This window comes from Dendropsophus ebraccatus, chromosome 10 (assembly GCF_027789765.1).
Source record: "Dendropsophus ebraccatus isolate aDenEbr1 chromosome 10, aDenEbr1.pat, whole genome shotgun sequence".
Classification (NCBI taxonomy): Eukaryota; Metazoa; Chordata; class Amphibia; order Anura; family Hylidae; genus Dendropsophus; species Dendropsophus ebraccatus.
In genome coordinates, this window is record NC_091463.1 from 94,650,900 (window position 1) to 94,665,572 (window position 14,673).

At 44.6% G+C, this 14,673-nt stretch overlaps 1 protein-coding gene across 1 annotated transcript; it reads right to left on the reverse strand.

The window, feature by feature from the left end:
* Window positions 1–13,278: 13,278 nt before the first annotated feature.
* LOC138766598 (olfactory receptor 1L4-like) lies at window positions 13,279–14,238 on the reverse strand. Its single transcript, XM_069944189.1, has one exon. The coding sequence runs from the start codon at window positions 14,236–14,238 to the stop codon at window positions 13,279–13,281; it is 960 nt and encodes a 319-aa protein (XP_069800290.1).
* Between the last annotated feature and the right edge of the window lie 435 nt (window positions 14,239–14,673).

The window sequence follows — 14,673 nt, forward strand, 5'->3', positions numbered from 1 at the left end:
CAGAAATGGTTGTGGACAGTTGCAGGTGCTCATCTGTAGTCCTGTCCGTAGCTGTGGATCCGCAGCTACGAAGAGGACTATGGATGTGTGAATGTAGCCTAACTAAGCTACGGGGCCCCAATGTAAATAGCAACAGGGTGCTCTGGATATTGTGCATCTATTGTACATCATCTTATATGAGGCAGAGGGTACCGAATGCAGGGTCTAGGTGTGATTAAATGTTCTTATCCCCTATAAGTATGGCAGACTCCTGTTTTGTAATGGGTCCATACAGATACCTTAGCCATTAAAAGAGTCCATCAAGTTTCCAATTTTTTAACCAGTTTCCATCCCATCCATTATTTTTTCATAAAGCTTGTTAACACTTTTATGGGTGGTTTCACACTTGTATTATTAATAGTTTTATGTTCTTTGATATCTAATCTTGTTGTTTGAATAATGTAGATGACTCATTAACCATATTCTATATATTATATTTAAAGTCCGGCAGATTATAAAACTCGTCAGCCAGCAGGGGCATAAGGGAATTTGATTACAAGTACTGTACGTACTTGCTTCTCCCTGTGGCCGCGGTGAGCGTTGAGACTGGCATCGATAACCCTGCCAGAAGGCATTTTACTCTGAGCTGTGATGACATAACGGCTTGGGGGAAAAGGCCTGTCCCGGCTGATGGACTAGCTGCTCAGCCAATCAGGGACTGGAGCAGCATCCTGTGTCAGCTCCGGAGATCTTGGAGCCTGGCAGGGGTCCCTTGGCTGGTCCTACAGTGGGCACAGGGAGAGGTAAGTTAATACTTGTAATCAATTTTTCCCCTGCCGGCTGCTGGATTTTGTAATCCGCCAGACTTCAGTAAAACAGAAACAAAAAAAACACCCAAAACTGTAGAATAGTAAGGTCAATTTTAAAACTAGAAGTCCTCTTCTGCTTTGTTCTTCAATTTTGGCCATCTCTCAGGCCACGTTGCATTACCTTCTTTGCAGCATTTTTTACTTCCTTGTTCCTCAGGGTATATATGAATGGGTTGAGCATCGGTGTTATGATGGTGTAAACCACACTTATGACCCGATCGTAGGCTGCAGAATGGAGGGAACTTGGACCACAGTACATAAATATAACTGTGCTGTAGAAAAGAAAAACCATAATTAAATGGGAGGAACACGTAGAGAAGGTTTGGTGGCGGCCTTTAGATGTACGTAGTTTTATCACAGCTCTAATGATGAGGATGTAGGAGCCCAAGATGAACAACATGGGTCCCATGACCATTACTGAGCCTTCGATGTTAAGGACCATTTGCTGGGCAGATGTGTCTGTGCAGGAGAGTGAAAGCAAGACCGGGATATCACAGAAGTAGTGGTGGATGACCCAACTGCAGTAGGAAAGAGCAGAGGTCATGGTCGCGTGAAGAGTCCCGTTAAGGCTTACGATAATCCATGAGAAAATCAGTAGGCCTATACACGCCCTCTTACTCATGATGGCTCTATAATGTAATGGCTTACAGATTGCAGCATATCTGTCTAGGGCCATGATGGCCAACAAAAAGCTGTCCATGTTACCAACACTGTGAAACAAGAAGAGCTGAACAAAACAACCGTAAAATGAGATGGACAAGTCCTGGGAGAGGAGGCTATAAAGAACTCGGGGGATGGTGACAGATGCAAGGCAGACATCTACAATGGAAAGGTTCCCCAACAAGAAGTACATTGGAGAGTGGAGACGAGACTGGGATGAGATTAGCATGAGTATCAGCACATTGCCCATAACACAGAAAATGTAGAGGGCCATAAAAAAACAGAAAAGGGTCAGTCGGAGATTTGGCTTCTCTGAGAGACCAAGAAGAGTGAAACTTAAAAAGGATTGATTCTTAAGACCCATATCCTCAGTCAACGATCATAAGACTAGAACAGATGAGGGTGTACGCAATTTGGAGTCCTAGTTGGAGGGAAATCTTTCTACAAAACCACAGATCATGCAGCTTTTTGGTGAATATTTCCAAAGACAAATTTCTGCAAGAGTAGACACTAGTTAATCCGAAACAAAAATGTAATACAAAATAATAATAATAATAATAATAATTTAACTAAAAGAAAAGGAGCCATAGTACCAGCATGAAATTAACCATATCCATATAGTTTTAAAGTACCCATAATGCACAAGGTCAGATACAAGATACAAGGCAGATACAAAGTGCAATCTCTCAGACTAGTTATAGGGTATGTTCACACTATGTATTTTATTGCCCATATATTGCCATCATTTTGAGGCAAAAATACAACAGTATTTCAATAATTACAGCTATTGTTTTAAAATAACAGGAATTATTTGCCATTAAATGGCAGACAGCCACTAAATTTCAGCAGTCTGTGAACATCGCCTTTCTGTGTTTTCAGTAATACCTCATATAACCACAAAAGCTCGTTGGATATATAACATTCATCACCCCCTACCACCACTCCATTGCACAATGCTGGATATGCCTTATAACAAAGGCACAACTCCACAGTAATGGAGAACACGAGGTCTGCTTGTACAGACACCCGCTCCTATTGACAGATATCAACGATGTCAGCTATGTCAGTCATTTACCCATTTAATGGTGCGTTTATACAGACAGATTTATCTGACAGATTTTGGAAGCTAAAGCCAGGAATGGATTTGAGAAGAGAAGAAATCCCAGTCTTTCCTTTATGATCTGTTCTCTGTTTACAGTCTGTTCCTGGTTTTGGCTTCAAAAATCTTTCAGATAAATCTCTGTGTAAACGCACCAGTAGCGTTGCAAATTATAACAAACGCGGAATTTAAGTGTCCAAATAACAGCTGCTGGACCTGTTGAGTGTCCGATTGGCACCCTCGCAATGTAAGGAGGGGCCACTCCGTCACTTCTTCAGCCGGAGGCCTTCACTTAATGCCAAAACGTTGCATTGAACAATATTATCAATCTTATGATTGCTCATGAAAGTTCCCTAGGTAGACTAAAAAGTGTACAAAAAAAAAGTTCAAAACTTAAAAAAAAAATATTGATAGAACCTCTAATGATAAAAGGTGAATGTCTTAAGCAAAAAATAAAATACTAAACGCCACATTTTTGTTTTTTGGTCATATCACATCTCAACTAAAATTAAAAAAATAATTCAATCCTATCTACACGAAAATAGTAAAGAAAAAATCTACACATCAAAAGATACAAAAGATGAGCTCCAAAATAGAGATCAGAATATGGCGATTGTTTTTATATTTTTTTTTAACATAGTAATAAGGTAGTAAAAACTAAACAAATTTGGTATCATTGCAATGTTCCTGTGGAATAATATTGATAGCACATCTGTTTGACCATACAGTGAACGGTGTAAAACAACCCCTTCCAGATATGTGAGATTGCAGTTTTTATATTTTCAATTTAACTCCCTTTCACTGTTTAATTTTGGTAAAATATAAAGAGCATCATTACAAAGTACAGTTGGTACTGTAAAAAATAAAACAAAACACTAATATATGTTTGTAAAATGACCCCTGGTTCTTAAAATGTGAAGAAAAAAAAAATTTGCAAAAATTAAAATTTGTCCTGTGCTGAAGGGGTTAATATAGAACATGCTTGATTCTGCATGGTGGACTCTAGAGCTTAGCGAATTTATATTACAAATGAAAGGGAAGCACTTCATCTGCTCCGCACACCGCCTGCCTTTGATCTTCCTGGATCCAGTCCTGGGAAACTTATTCCAGTTTCCAAGGAACAGATTCAGTTTTAACAGGCACCCTAGGTGGAGCGGCAGGGAGCTGCACAAATATCAAAGGCAGTATAACAAATTTCTTCGCTTTGTTCATAATGTAATTTCGCTCCTCTCCAGTGGACGCTATTCTTACGCCAAAAATACCTAATCCCAGAATTAGTTTTTCTGGTCACTTCAAATCCTATAAAATATTGAATAAAAAAGCAATCAAAAAGTTAAGACTAACAACTACAGACCAAAAAAACAACCCTCACACAGGCGGGGGAGGAGTATAATAAAAAAAAGTTACAAAAATAGCAACAAGAAACAATATGAGAAAAAACAAAAAATTTTCTAAATCTATTTTTGGCTGCAGCCTAATATTTAGGATTGTTCTGAAACTAGTGAATCGTGATGATAAATCTTACAGCCTCAGTACCTGGGGCAGCAGGAGGTGTATATACGGCCCTGATCGCAACCACAATGCTCAACTTGTGTACAAGCTTATCATTCTGCAGATCACGGGCCGAGCATGCTCACGTCCACGCTGGCCTCATGAATTCCGTCCTGTCTAAATCACAGCTAGATATACCATCTCTGAGCAACTCCTGGGGATACAACATCTCCCAAGTATGCCAATTACCAGGATGAGGCCTTGAGAGTTGCGCAAACAACACTAAGAATTCTGCTGTGACTAAATGGGGGCCATTTACTAAGAAAACAAAAATAATCATTCACAGAATATGGATCAAGAATTCATTAATACACTCCTGCTTAGTATCTCTTTAAAGGAGCGTTTATGCTAAGGAATCCACACGGATAACATCCCGCGGATTCCGACGCTTGCCCCGCACACTCCTACGTGACTCTCCATCCATGTCAATTCTTTGGGTGGATGGTGGAATCTGCATAGGAGAAAGAGCAAAGGTGGAGAGTGAAGTGGGAGTGCGCGGGGACGAGCGGTGGAATCCGCGGGATGTTATCCAAGTGGGGGGTGCAGGGGCGAGCGGCAGAATCCGCAGGATGTTATCCAAGTTGAGTTCATAGTCTGAATGCACTAATCAATCACAAGGAAATGTACTGAACGAGCGCTGCCTACAGTATGTAAGCCGTGTACTGAGGAAAAATAATGCACCACCTGTACCAATTAACAAAAAAATGTATTAACCGTATTACTAACCTGATGTTAGATGACATTTCGAGGAGGTATTCTTTTACAGCTTTGTCTCGATGTCCATATGGATGGAACCAATCCAGAGTAGAGTGGGTAAATGTTCCAGGCAACTGGCTGTAAAGTTGGTTGCTATCTTCTTGCAAGGGGCATACTCCAGCCGGTAGCACATGCGATGGCTTGCACTATGAATCCAAGTGCTTGATAGAGTGGGGTGTCACAGACTACAGGTCATTATTGCCCTGAGGGTGCCCAGCCGCCTCGTGAATGCCACAGGGTACATCACCCCATCAATTAAAAAGGAGTCCCAGCACCTGGGAAACCTGGGCAGATGCTGTGCTAACCCCTTTATCTGTAAACATGTGTAATGACATGCTTATAGTTAAATAGGGCATCTTGTTTGACAGCATGAGAAGCCAATGGCTGCTCATTATGGCTGCAATCACTAGAGGCCACTCTGTACCTCCAGCCTTAGTAGCAGACCTGTCATAAGCAGGCATGGCTGCTACAATTTGCGAGTGACATCACTTGCTCGGAGTAGAAGAGTGTAGGCCCCAAGGCTGAAGCGGTGAATTTCCGATGCAAGCAACTGTCTGTCCAACTGCCTGCACTGGAAGCTGTCTGAATAACTGCTGGGACCGGAGCGCCAGGAGAAGAGAGATGCTGCTAGGGGGCGATGTGTGAGGTGAGCATGCTTTTGTTTTGTTTATTTGTTTTTTTTTTTTATGTGGGGGATGCTGCACAGCTGGAGGGGTGATTTACCATATGTGGATTATGCTCAGGGGGGCATTTACAATATATGAATGCTGCATGGGGGGGGGGCACTTTTACTGTATGTGGACGCAGCACAGCAAGGAGGCCTATTCTATATGTGGATGCTGAACAGGTGCATCAATCTAAACCAGAAAATGTGCCCCAAGTGCCCTCCCTTTAATTCAGTCTTGGTCCTGAGCAATGCTGGAAGGGAGGGATATAACATGGTAGCCAATGGTACAAGTAAATGAGAAGTCCATGAGGATGACGCTCCACACAACCTGATACATCCAGGATTGAAGACAGGGGGTTCCTACCCCATAGGAAAAAACAAAGGCATCCTCTACAGATAAGTGAACTATTCAAAAGTTTGGCAGGTTTCAACAGGTTCAACGAATTTCTCCTACAAATTCGGGTTCTTCCAAACCAAACCTTAAAGGGGTACTCCACTAAAAACATTTACCCACATTTCTATTCCTTTCCCCAGCATATACATTACTCACATAGGAATGCTTCATCTGTTCTGCTGTTTTCAGCCATATTTCTGTTCTCAGCGGCTGCCCAAGAAGTTCTGTAATTGCTATTTTTTCTATTACTGTTGATCCCTCTTATCTAACTGCCGCCATTTTGTGACCCCTCTTATCTCTGTCTGCCATTTTGTGTCAGCCTGTCAGTGTGCAGCCATTTTGTGTCAGCCTGTCAGTGTGCAGCCATTTTGTGTCAGCCTGTCAGTGTGCAGTCATTCTGTCAGCCTGTCAGTGTGCAGCCATTTTGTGTCAGCCTGTCAGTGTACAGCCATTTTGTGTCAGCCTGACAGTGTACAGCCATTTTGTGTCAGCCTGTCAGTGTGCAGTCATTCTGTCAGCCTGTCAGTGTGCAGCCATTTTGTGTCAGCCTGTCAGTGTGCAGTCATTGTGTCAGCCTGTCAGTGTGCAGCCATTTTATGTCAGCCTGTCAGTGTGCAGTCATTGTGTCAGTCTGTCAGTGTGCAGCCATTTTGTGTCAGCCTGTCAGTGTGCAGCCATTTTGTGTCAGCCTGTCAGTGTGCAGCCATTTTGTGTTAGCCTGTCAGTGTGCAGCCATTTTGTGTCAGCCTGTCAGTGTGCAGTCATTGTGTCAGTCTGTCAGTGTGCAGCCATTTTGTGTCAGCCTGTCAGTGTGCAGCCATTTTGTGTCAGCCTGTCAGTGTGCAGTCATTGTGTCAGCCTGTCAGTGTGCAGCCATTTTGTGTCAGCCTGTTAGTGTGCAGCCATTTTGTGTCAGCCTGTCAGTGTGCAGCCATTTTGTGTCAGCCTGTCAGTGTGCAGTCATTGTGTCAGCCTGTCAGTGTGCAGCCATTTTGTGTCAGCCTGTCAGTGTGCAGTCATTGTGTCAGCCTGTCAGTGTGCAGTCACTGCTCTGGGCTGGGGATTCTCTGTCCTGGCTTGTAAACAATTCCCCTTCCTAATGGCTAATTTGCATCAGTTGTCCTGTCACTTCTGATTGGCCTGCTAGTCACATGGTGTTTGCTGGCCAATAAGCAGGCAGGCTGGGATACTGATCACATGACCATGCTGAGGGAATCTCTCCTATATAGATGTCAGTAATGGCTGTGCGCCTTCTTTCCTCACACAGGCAAGTCCTCTACTTTCTTATAGGCCAGTGGGATTACCTCACACATATATCTGTCTATTACTGATTGTTATATACACAGCTCTGCTACCTGGGAAAGCTGGGTGCTTGTATGTGTGACTCAGACTGAGGGGCAGAAGTGTATATGTTATTCCTGCTCAGGCTTCATGTCATCACATAACAATGTGTGCTGAGGGGAGGTATACAGAGATAGCAGGAGAGACAGAGAATGGGGAGATATACAGAGATAGCAGAAGAGACAGAGAATGGGGAGGTATACAGAGATAGCAGGAGAGACAGAGAAGGGGGAGATATACAGAGATAGCAGGAGAGACAGAGAAGGGAGGAGATATACAGAGATAGCAGAAGAGACAGAGAATGGGGAGGTATACAGAGATAGCAGGAGAGACAGAGAGGGGGAGATATACAGAGATAGCAGGAAAGACAGAGAAGGGGGAGATATACAGAGATAGCAGGAGAGACAGAGAAGGGGGAGATATACAGAGATAGCAGGAGTGACAGAGAAGGGGGAGATATACAGAGATAGCAGGAGAGACAGAGAGGGGGAGATATACAGAGATAGCAGGAGAGACAGAGAAGGGGGAGATATACAGAGATAGCAGGAGAGACAGAGAATGGGGAGATATACAGAGATAGCAGGAGAGACAGAAGGGGGAGATATACAGAGATAGCAGGAGAGACAGAGAAGGGGGAGATATACAGAGATAGCAGGAGAGACAGAGAAAGGGGAGATATATAGAGATAGCAGGAGAGACAGAGAAGGGGGAGATATATAGAGATAGCAGGAGAGACAGAAGGGGGAGATATACAGAGATAGCAGGAGAGACAGAGAAGGGGGAGATATACAGAGATAGCAGGAGAGACAGAGAAAGGGGAGATATATAGAGATAGCAGGAGAGACAGAGAGGGGGAGATATACAGAGATAGCAGGAAAGACAGAGAAGGGGGAGATATACAGAGATAGCAGGAGAGACAGAGAAGGGGGAGATATACAGAGATAGCAGGAGAGACTGAGAAGGGAGGAGATATACAGAGATAGCAGGAGAGACAGAGAAGGGGGAGATATACAGAGATAGCAGGAGAGACTGAGAAGGGAGGAGATATACAGAGATAGCAGGAGAGACAGAGAGGGGGAGATATACAGAGATAGCAGGAGAGACAGAGAGGGGGAGATATACAGAGATAGCAGGAGAGACAGAGAGGGGGAGATATACAGAGATAGCAGGAGAGACAGAGAAGGGGGAGATATACAGAGATAGCAGGAGAGACAGAGAATGGGGAGATATACAGAGATAGCAGGAGAGACAGAAGGGGGAGATATACAGAGATAGCAGGAGAGACAGAGAAGGGGGAGATATACAGAGATAGCAGGAGAGACAGAGAAAGGGGAGATATATAGAGATAGCAGGAGAGACAGAGAAGGGGGAGATATATAGAGATAGCAGGAGAGACAGAGAGGGGGAGATATACAGAGATAGCAGGAGAGACAGAAGGGGGAGATATACAGAGATAGCAGGAGAGACAGAGAAGGGGGAGATATACAGAGATAGCAGGAGAGACAGAGAAGGGAGGAGATATACAGAGATAGCAGGAGAGACAGAGAAGGGAGGAGATATACAGAGATAGCAGGAGAGACAGAGAATGGGGAGATATACAGAGATAGCAGAAGAGACAGAGAATGGGGAGGTATACAGAGATAGCAGGAGAGACAGAGAAGGGGGAGATATACAGAGATAGCAGGAGAGACAGAGAAGGGAGGAGATATACAGAGATAGCAGAAGAGACAGAGAATGGGGAGGTATACAGAGATAGCAGGAGAGACAGAGAGGGGGAGATATACAGAGATAGCAGGAAAGACAGAGAAGGGGGAGATATACAGAGATAGCAGGAGAGACAGAGAAGGGGGAGATATACAGAGATAGCAGGAGTGACAGAGAAGGGGGAGATATACAGAGATAGCAGGAGAGACAGAGAAGGGGGGAGATATACAGAGATAGCAGGAGAGACAGAGAAGGGGGAGATATACAGAGATAGCAGGAGAGACAGAGAAGGGGGAGATATACAGAGATAGCAGGAGAGACAGAGAAGGGGGAGATATACAGAGATAGCAGGAGAGACAGAGAAGGGGGAGATATACAGAGATAGCAGGAGAGACAGAGAAGGGGGAGATATACAGAGATAGCAGGAGAGACAGAGAAGGGGGAGATATACAGAGATAGCAGGAGAGACAGAGAAGGGGGAGATATACAGAGATAGCAGGAGAGAAAGAGGAGGGGGAGATATACAGAGATAGCAGGAGAGACAGAGAAGGGGGAGATATACAGAGATAGCAGGAGAGAAAGAGGAGGGGGAGATATACAGAGATAGCAGGAGAGACAGAGAAGGGGGAGATATACAGAGATAGCAGGAGAGACACAGAAGGGGAGATATACAGAGATAGCAGGAGAGACACAGAAGGGGAGATATACAGAGATAGCAGGAGAGACAGAGAAGGGGGAGATATACAGAGATAGCAGGAGAGACAGAGAAGGGGGAGATATAGAGAGATAGCAGGAGAGATATACAGAGATAGCAGGAGAGACAGAAGGGGGAGATATACAGAGATAGCAGGAAATGGAGACAGAGAAGGGGGAGATATAAAGAGATAGCAGGAAAGACAGAGAAGGGGGAGATATACAGAGATAGCAGGAAAGACAGAGAAGGGGAGATATACAGAGATAGCAGGAGAGACAGAGAAGGGGGAGATATACAGAGATAGCAGGAGAGACAGAGAAGGGGAGATATACTGAGCAGGAGAGACAGAGAAGGGGGAGATATACAGAGATAGCAGGAGAGACAGAGAAGGGGAGATATACTGAGCAGGAGAGACAGAGAAGGGGGAGATATACAGAGATAGCAGGAGAGACAGAGAAGGGGAGATATACTGAGCAGGAGAGACAGAGAAGTGGGAGATATACAGAGATAGCAGGAAATGGAGACAGAAGGGGGGAGATATACAGAGATAGCAGGAAATGGAGACAGAGAATGGGGTGAGGGGGAAGTGTGAGAGAAAGAGACAGAGTGAGGTGTTAGAGCTCATTGTACATCATCCTGCTTTCCTAGGTGCAGACATATCTTCACCTTGTATTATGATGTGCGGCAGAAGCTGGGATTTGTTATGAGGTTCTGCAGCAGCTGAGGCGTATTATGAGGTTCTGCAGCAGCTGGGGTGTGTTGTGAGGTTCTGCAGCAGCTGAGGTGTGTTATGAGGTTCTGCAGCAGCTGAGGTGTGTATTACAATGTGTTGCAGCAGCTGAGACCTATTATCAGGTTCTGCAGCAACTGGGGTGTGTTGTGAGGTTCTGCAGCAGCTAAAGTGTGTTATGAGGTTCTTCAGTAGCTGGAGCATATGATGTGCTGCAGCAGCTGAGGTGTGTGTTATGATGTTCTATGTGTATTATGATGTCAGTGTAGCACCGTTCACAGTACAGACACTTACTTACAGACATCATCTTTTAGCTGTAGTTTTCGTACTACAAATTCCAGCATATAGCACAGCTGCGGCAGAACATCATAATAAACTACTGATGAAAAGCCACACCCCGCAAACCACACCCACTGTAGGCCACACAGACCACACCCACAATAAGTCACACCCCTTACCAATGCTAAAGTGTCCCTGGAAAATTTTTTCCAATGTAGTCCTGTATATTACCACACACACCATGCTGGGAGATGTAGTCCTGTATATTACCACACACACCATGCTGGTTGATGTAGTCCTGTAATTTACTACACACACACCATGCTGGGAGATGTAGTCCTATACATTACCACATACCATGCTGGGAGATGAAGTCCTGGGGGGTGGGAGTTGGGGAGGCCCTGAGATGCGTGTCCTAGCATCATGGAGGCAGGCCACGCTTTGCCATGGGGAGGATTCCCCCCCCCCCGGCTGTGTACCCTGCCGTGTACCCTGCCTTTATGATAGCTAGGCCACTGTATATATTATTCAAATATGCACATTACATTGATATACACGGATAGAAACGCACAAACACACACATACATAGTACACACATGAACAATACAGAGTCACTCACATACTTACATACATAAATATATACATACAGTACACACACACATAGACAATACATACTGACATGCATACTTTTTGTACACACACATACAGACTAACCGTTACTGCAGGGGGGTCCACATAATGAAATAAGTCTTCTGCTCCAGGACCTGCTCCCAGCTGCAGACAGTCTCCCCTCCTCCTATGTCCCGACACAAAGCTGCACTATTCAGTGCAGGAGGCCGAGGCTATGTGAGGAACTGAGAGGTGGGGGAGGGGCGCTTCTTGTCTGCACTGTATAGCGTCCTGCCAGCTTGTCTGTTGTGTGTGTGTGAGGGGCCATCCCTCCACATCCAACCCCCCCTCTCCAAAGTGCCGAGCCCTGCTCCTGCCTTGCCTCTGCATACTGAGGGGGCTGGCTTAGCAGCAGTGGGCATTACAGAGGGGCCTGGCTTTGCAGCAGTGGGCGTTACTGAGTGGGTTGGCTTAACGGTGGGCGTTACTGAGGGGGCTGGCTTAGCAGCGGTGGGCGTTACTGTGGGGGCTGGCTTTGCAACAGTGGGTGTTTCTGAGAGGGCTGGCTTAGCAGTGGTGGGCGTTACTGAGTGGGTTGGCTTAACGGTGGGCGTTACTGAGGGGGCTGGCTTAGCAGCGGTGGGCGTTACTGTGGGGGCTGGCTTTGCAACAGTGGGTGTTACTGAGAGGGCTGGCTTAGCAGTGGTGGGCGTTACTGAGGGGGCTAGCTTAGTAGCGGTGGGCGTTACTGAGGGGCTGGCTTAGCAGCAGTGGGTGTTACTGAGAGGGCTGGCTTAGCAGCGGTGGGCGTTACTGAGGGGGCTGGCTTAGCAGCAGTGGGTGTTACTGAGGGGGCTGGCTTAGCAACAGTGGGTGTTACTGGGAGGGCTGGCTTAGCAACAGTGGGTGTTACTGAGAGGGCTGGCTTAGCAACAGTGGGTGTTACTGAGAGGGCTGGCTTAGCAACAGTGGGTGTTACTGAGAGGGCTGGCTTAGCAACAGTGGGTGTTACTGAGAGTGCTGGCTTAGCAGCGGTGGGCGTTACTGCGGGGGCTGGCTTGCACACAAGGAATGCTGGCCTCAGTAGTTTTAGACCTCACAGGCAAACACAATATGAAACAGGAAGTGAAGTCAATACGGATGGTAGAGAACAGCTCCACAGAAGCCACAAAAAAGATCATATAGCAGCGAAACTTGGCATGGATATTTAGATAAGCTTTAGACATAACACCTGCAATTTTAAATTTTTTAAATTTTTTTGCTGATAGTTGAACAACCCCTTCAAACAAACCAAGCTGGGGTTACGGCAGGTTTTATAAATCTCCCCCTCAATGTCCAATTGATTTCAATGGAAGAAGCTAGAAAGTTTAAAAGCCTCTTAAAATGAAGTGACATATCACTTCTTAGGAGCATTTGTACATGTTCCAGGCATTAAAAAGGGCTTTATCTGAAAAACCACCTCAAAAAAAAAAAATGGTGTTTTTTAATAACCATGTGAACAAACCCTTACATAGTATTACTGTGGGAAGAGGAAAGTAGTGGACCTGAGACCTTACAAAGCAAAAGACAGACAGGTGTAACATTTATTTAGACCTTACTTGCCCAGTAGGTTTTCTCCCGTTAGTCGGTCCTGCTATTTTCAATAATTCAATCAAACAGGAATATGTAAATTAGTTTGTTAGAAGCACTGGGGGCATTCCTCAACCCCCCCAGAACACTGTTCAGCCCAACCCGCCTCCTTCGGTCATGCCTACCTATGCTTATTCATTTTTACATAAGCAGGTCAGTCTTTAGGTAGGCGCTGTATAGCCAAAAATATTTATAATGTATAAGGCAAAAACTATACATTTATTTCAATCAAGTGATATTTTATTGAAGCAATATATTAGCAATATATATATTTTAGTCAATAGAGTACCCCTTCAAAACATTCCACAAAAATATTCTCAGTCCTCATATTCTGCTTCTTTTTTCGACGCCTGACCATCTCTCTGTCTACGTTGCATTACCTTTTTTACAGCATTTCTGACTTCCTTGTTCCTCAGGGTATATATAAATGGGTTAAGCATTGGTATTATGATGCCGTACACCACACTTATGACCCGATCGTAGGTTATTGAATAAAGGGAACTGGGGCGAAAGTACATGAAAATAACTGTGCTGTAGAAGAAGAAGACAACAGTCAAGTGGGAGGAACATGTGGAGAAGGTTCGGCCTTTGGATGTACATAGTTTCAACACAGCTCTAATGATGAGAACATAGGAGCCCAAGATGAACAACATGGGTCCCATTACTAATATTGTACCTTCAATGAAGACAACCATTTGCTGAGCAGATGTGTCTCTGCAGGAGAGTAAGAGCATGGCTGGAACATCACAGAAATAGTGGTGGATGACCCAACCACAGTAGGGAAGAGTAAAAGTCATGACGGTGAACAGAGTTGCATTATAGCTCACTATAAAGAAGGACGCGGTCAGCAGACAGGTGCACGTCCTCTTACTCATGATGGCTCTGTAATGTAATGGTTTGCAGATTGCAGCATATCTGTCTAGGGCCATGATGGCCAGCAAAAAGCTGTCCATGTTACCTGCCATGTGGAACAGGAAGAGCTGGATGAAACAACCATGAAATGAGATGGACAAGTCCTGGGACATGAGACTGTAAAGAGTACGAGGAATTGTGACAGATGTGAAGCAGACATCTACAAAGGAAAGACTCCCCAACAAGAAGTACATTGGGGTGTGGAGCCGAGACTGGGATGAGATGAGCATGAGGATAAGCACATTGCCTATAACACAGAGAATGTAGATGCCCATGAAAAAAGAGAAAAGGGGAAGTCGGAAATTTGGCTTCTCTGAGAGGCCCAGAAGAGTGAAACTCATTAAGGATTGGTTCTTCAAATCCATATCATTAGAGAGCTCAGGATTATTCGTAATGCTGTATGCAATAGAGAGTCTTCGTAGGAGCAAGAACTCTGTACTGATCAGTGCTGAGGGGCTTTATATCCCGAAGATCATGGAGCATCTAAAGTAGAAGAACCTTGAAGAGAAGAACCCGATTATTTTTCCCTGCATAAAACTTATTGTTTAACCCTTTGAGGACCAGGCCCAAAATGACCCAGTGGACCGCGCAAATTTTGATCTTAGTGTTTCCGTTTTTCCCTCCTCCCCTTCTAAGAGCTCTAGGACTCTCAGTTTTCTATCTACAAGCCATGTAAGTGCTTGTTTTTTACAGGAATAGTTGTACTTTGTAATGGCGTCATTCATTTTACCATAACATGTATGATGGAATTCCAAATATATTATTTATGAAGATATAAATAGGTGAAATCGTAAAAAAGA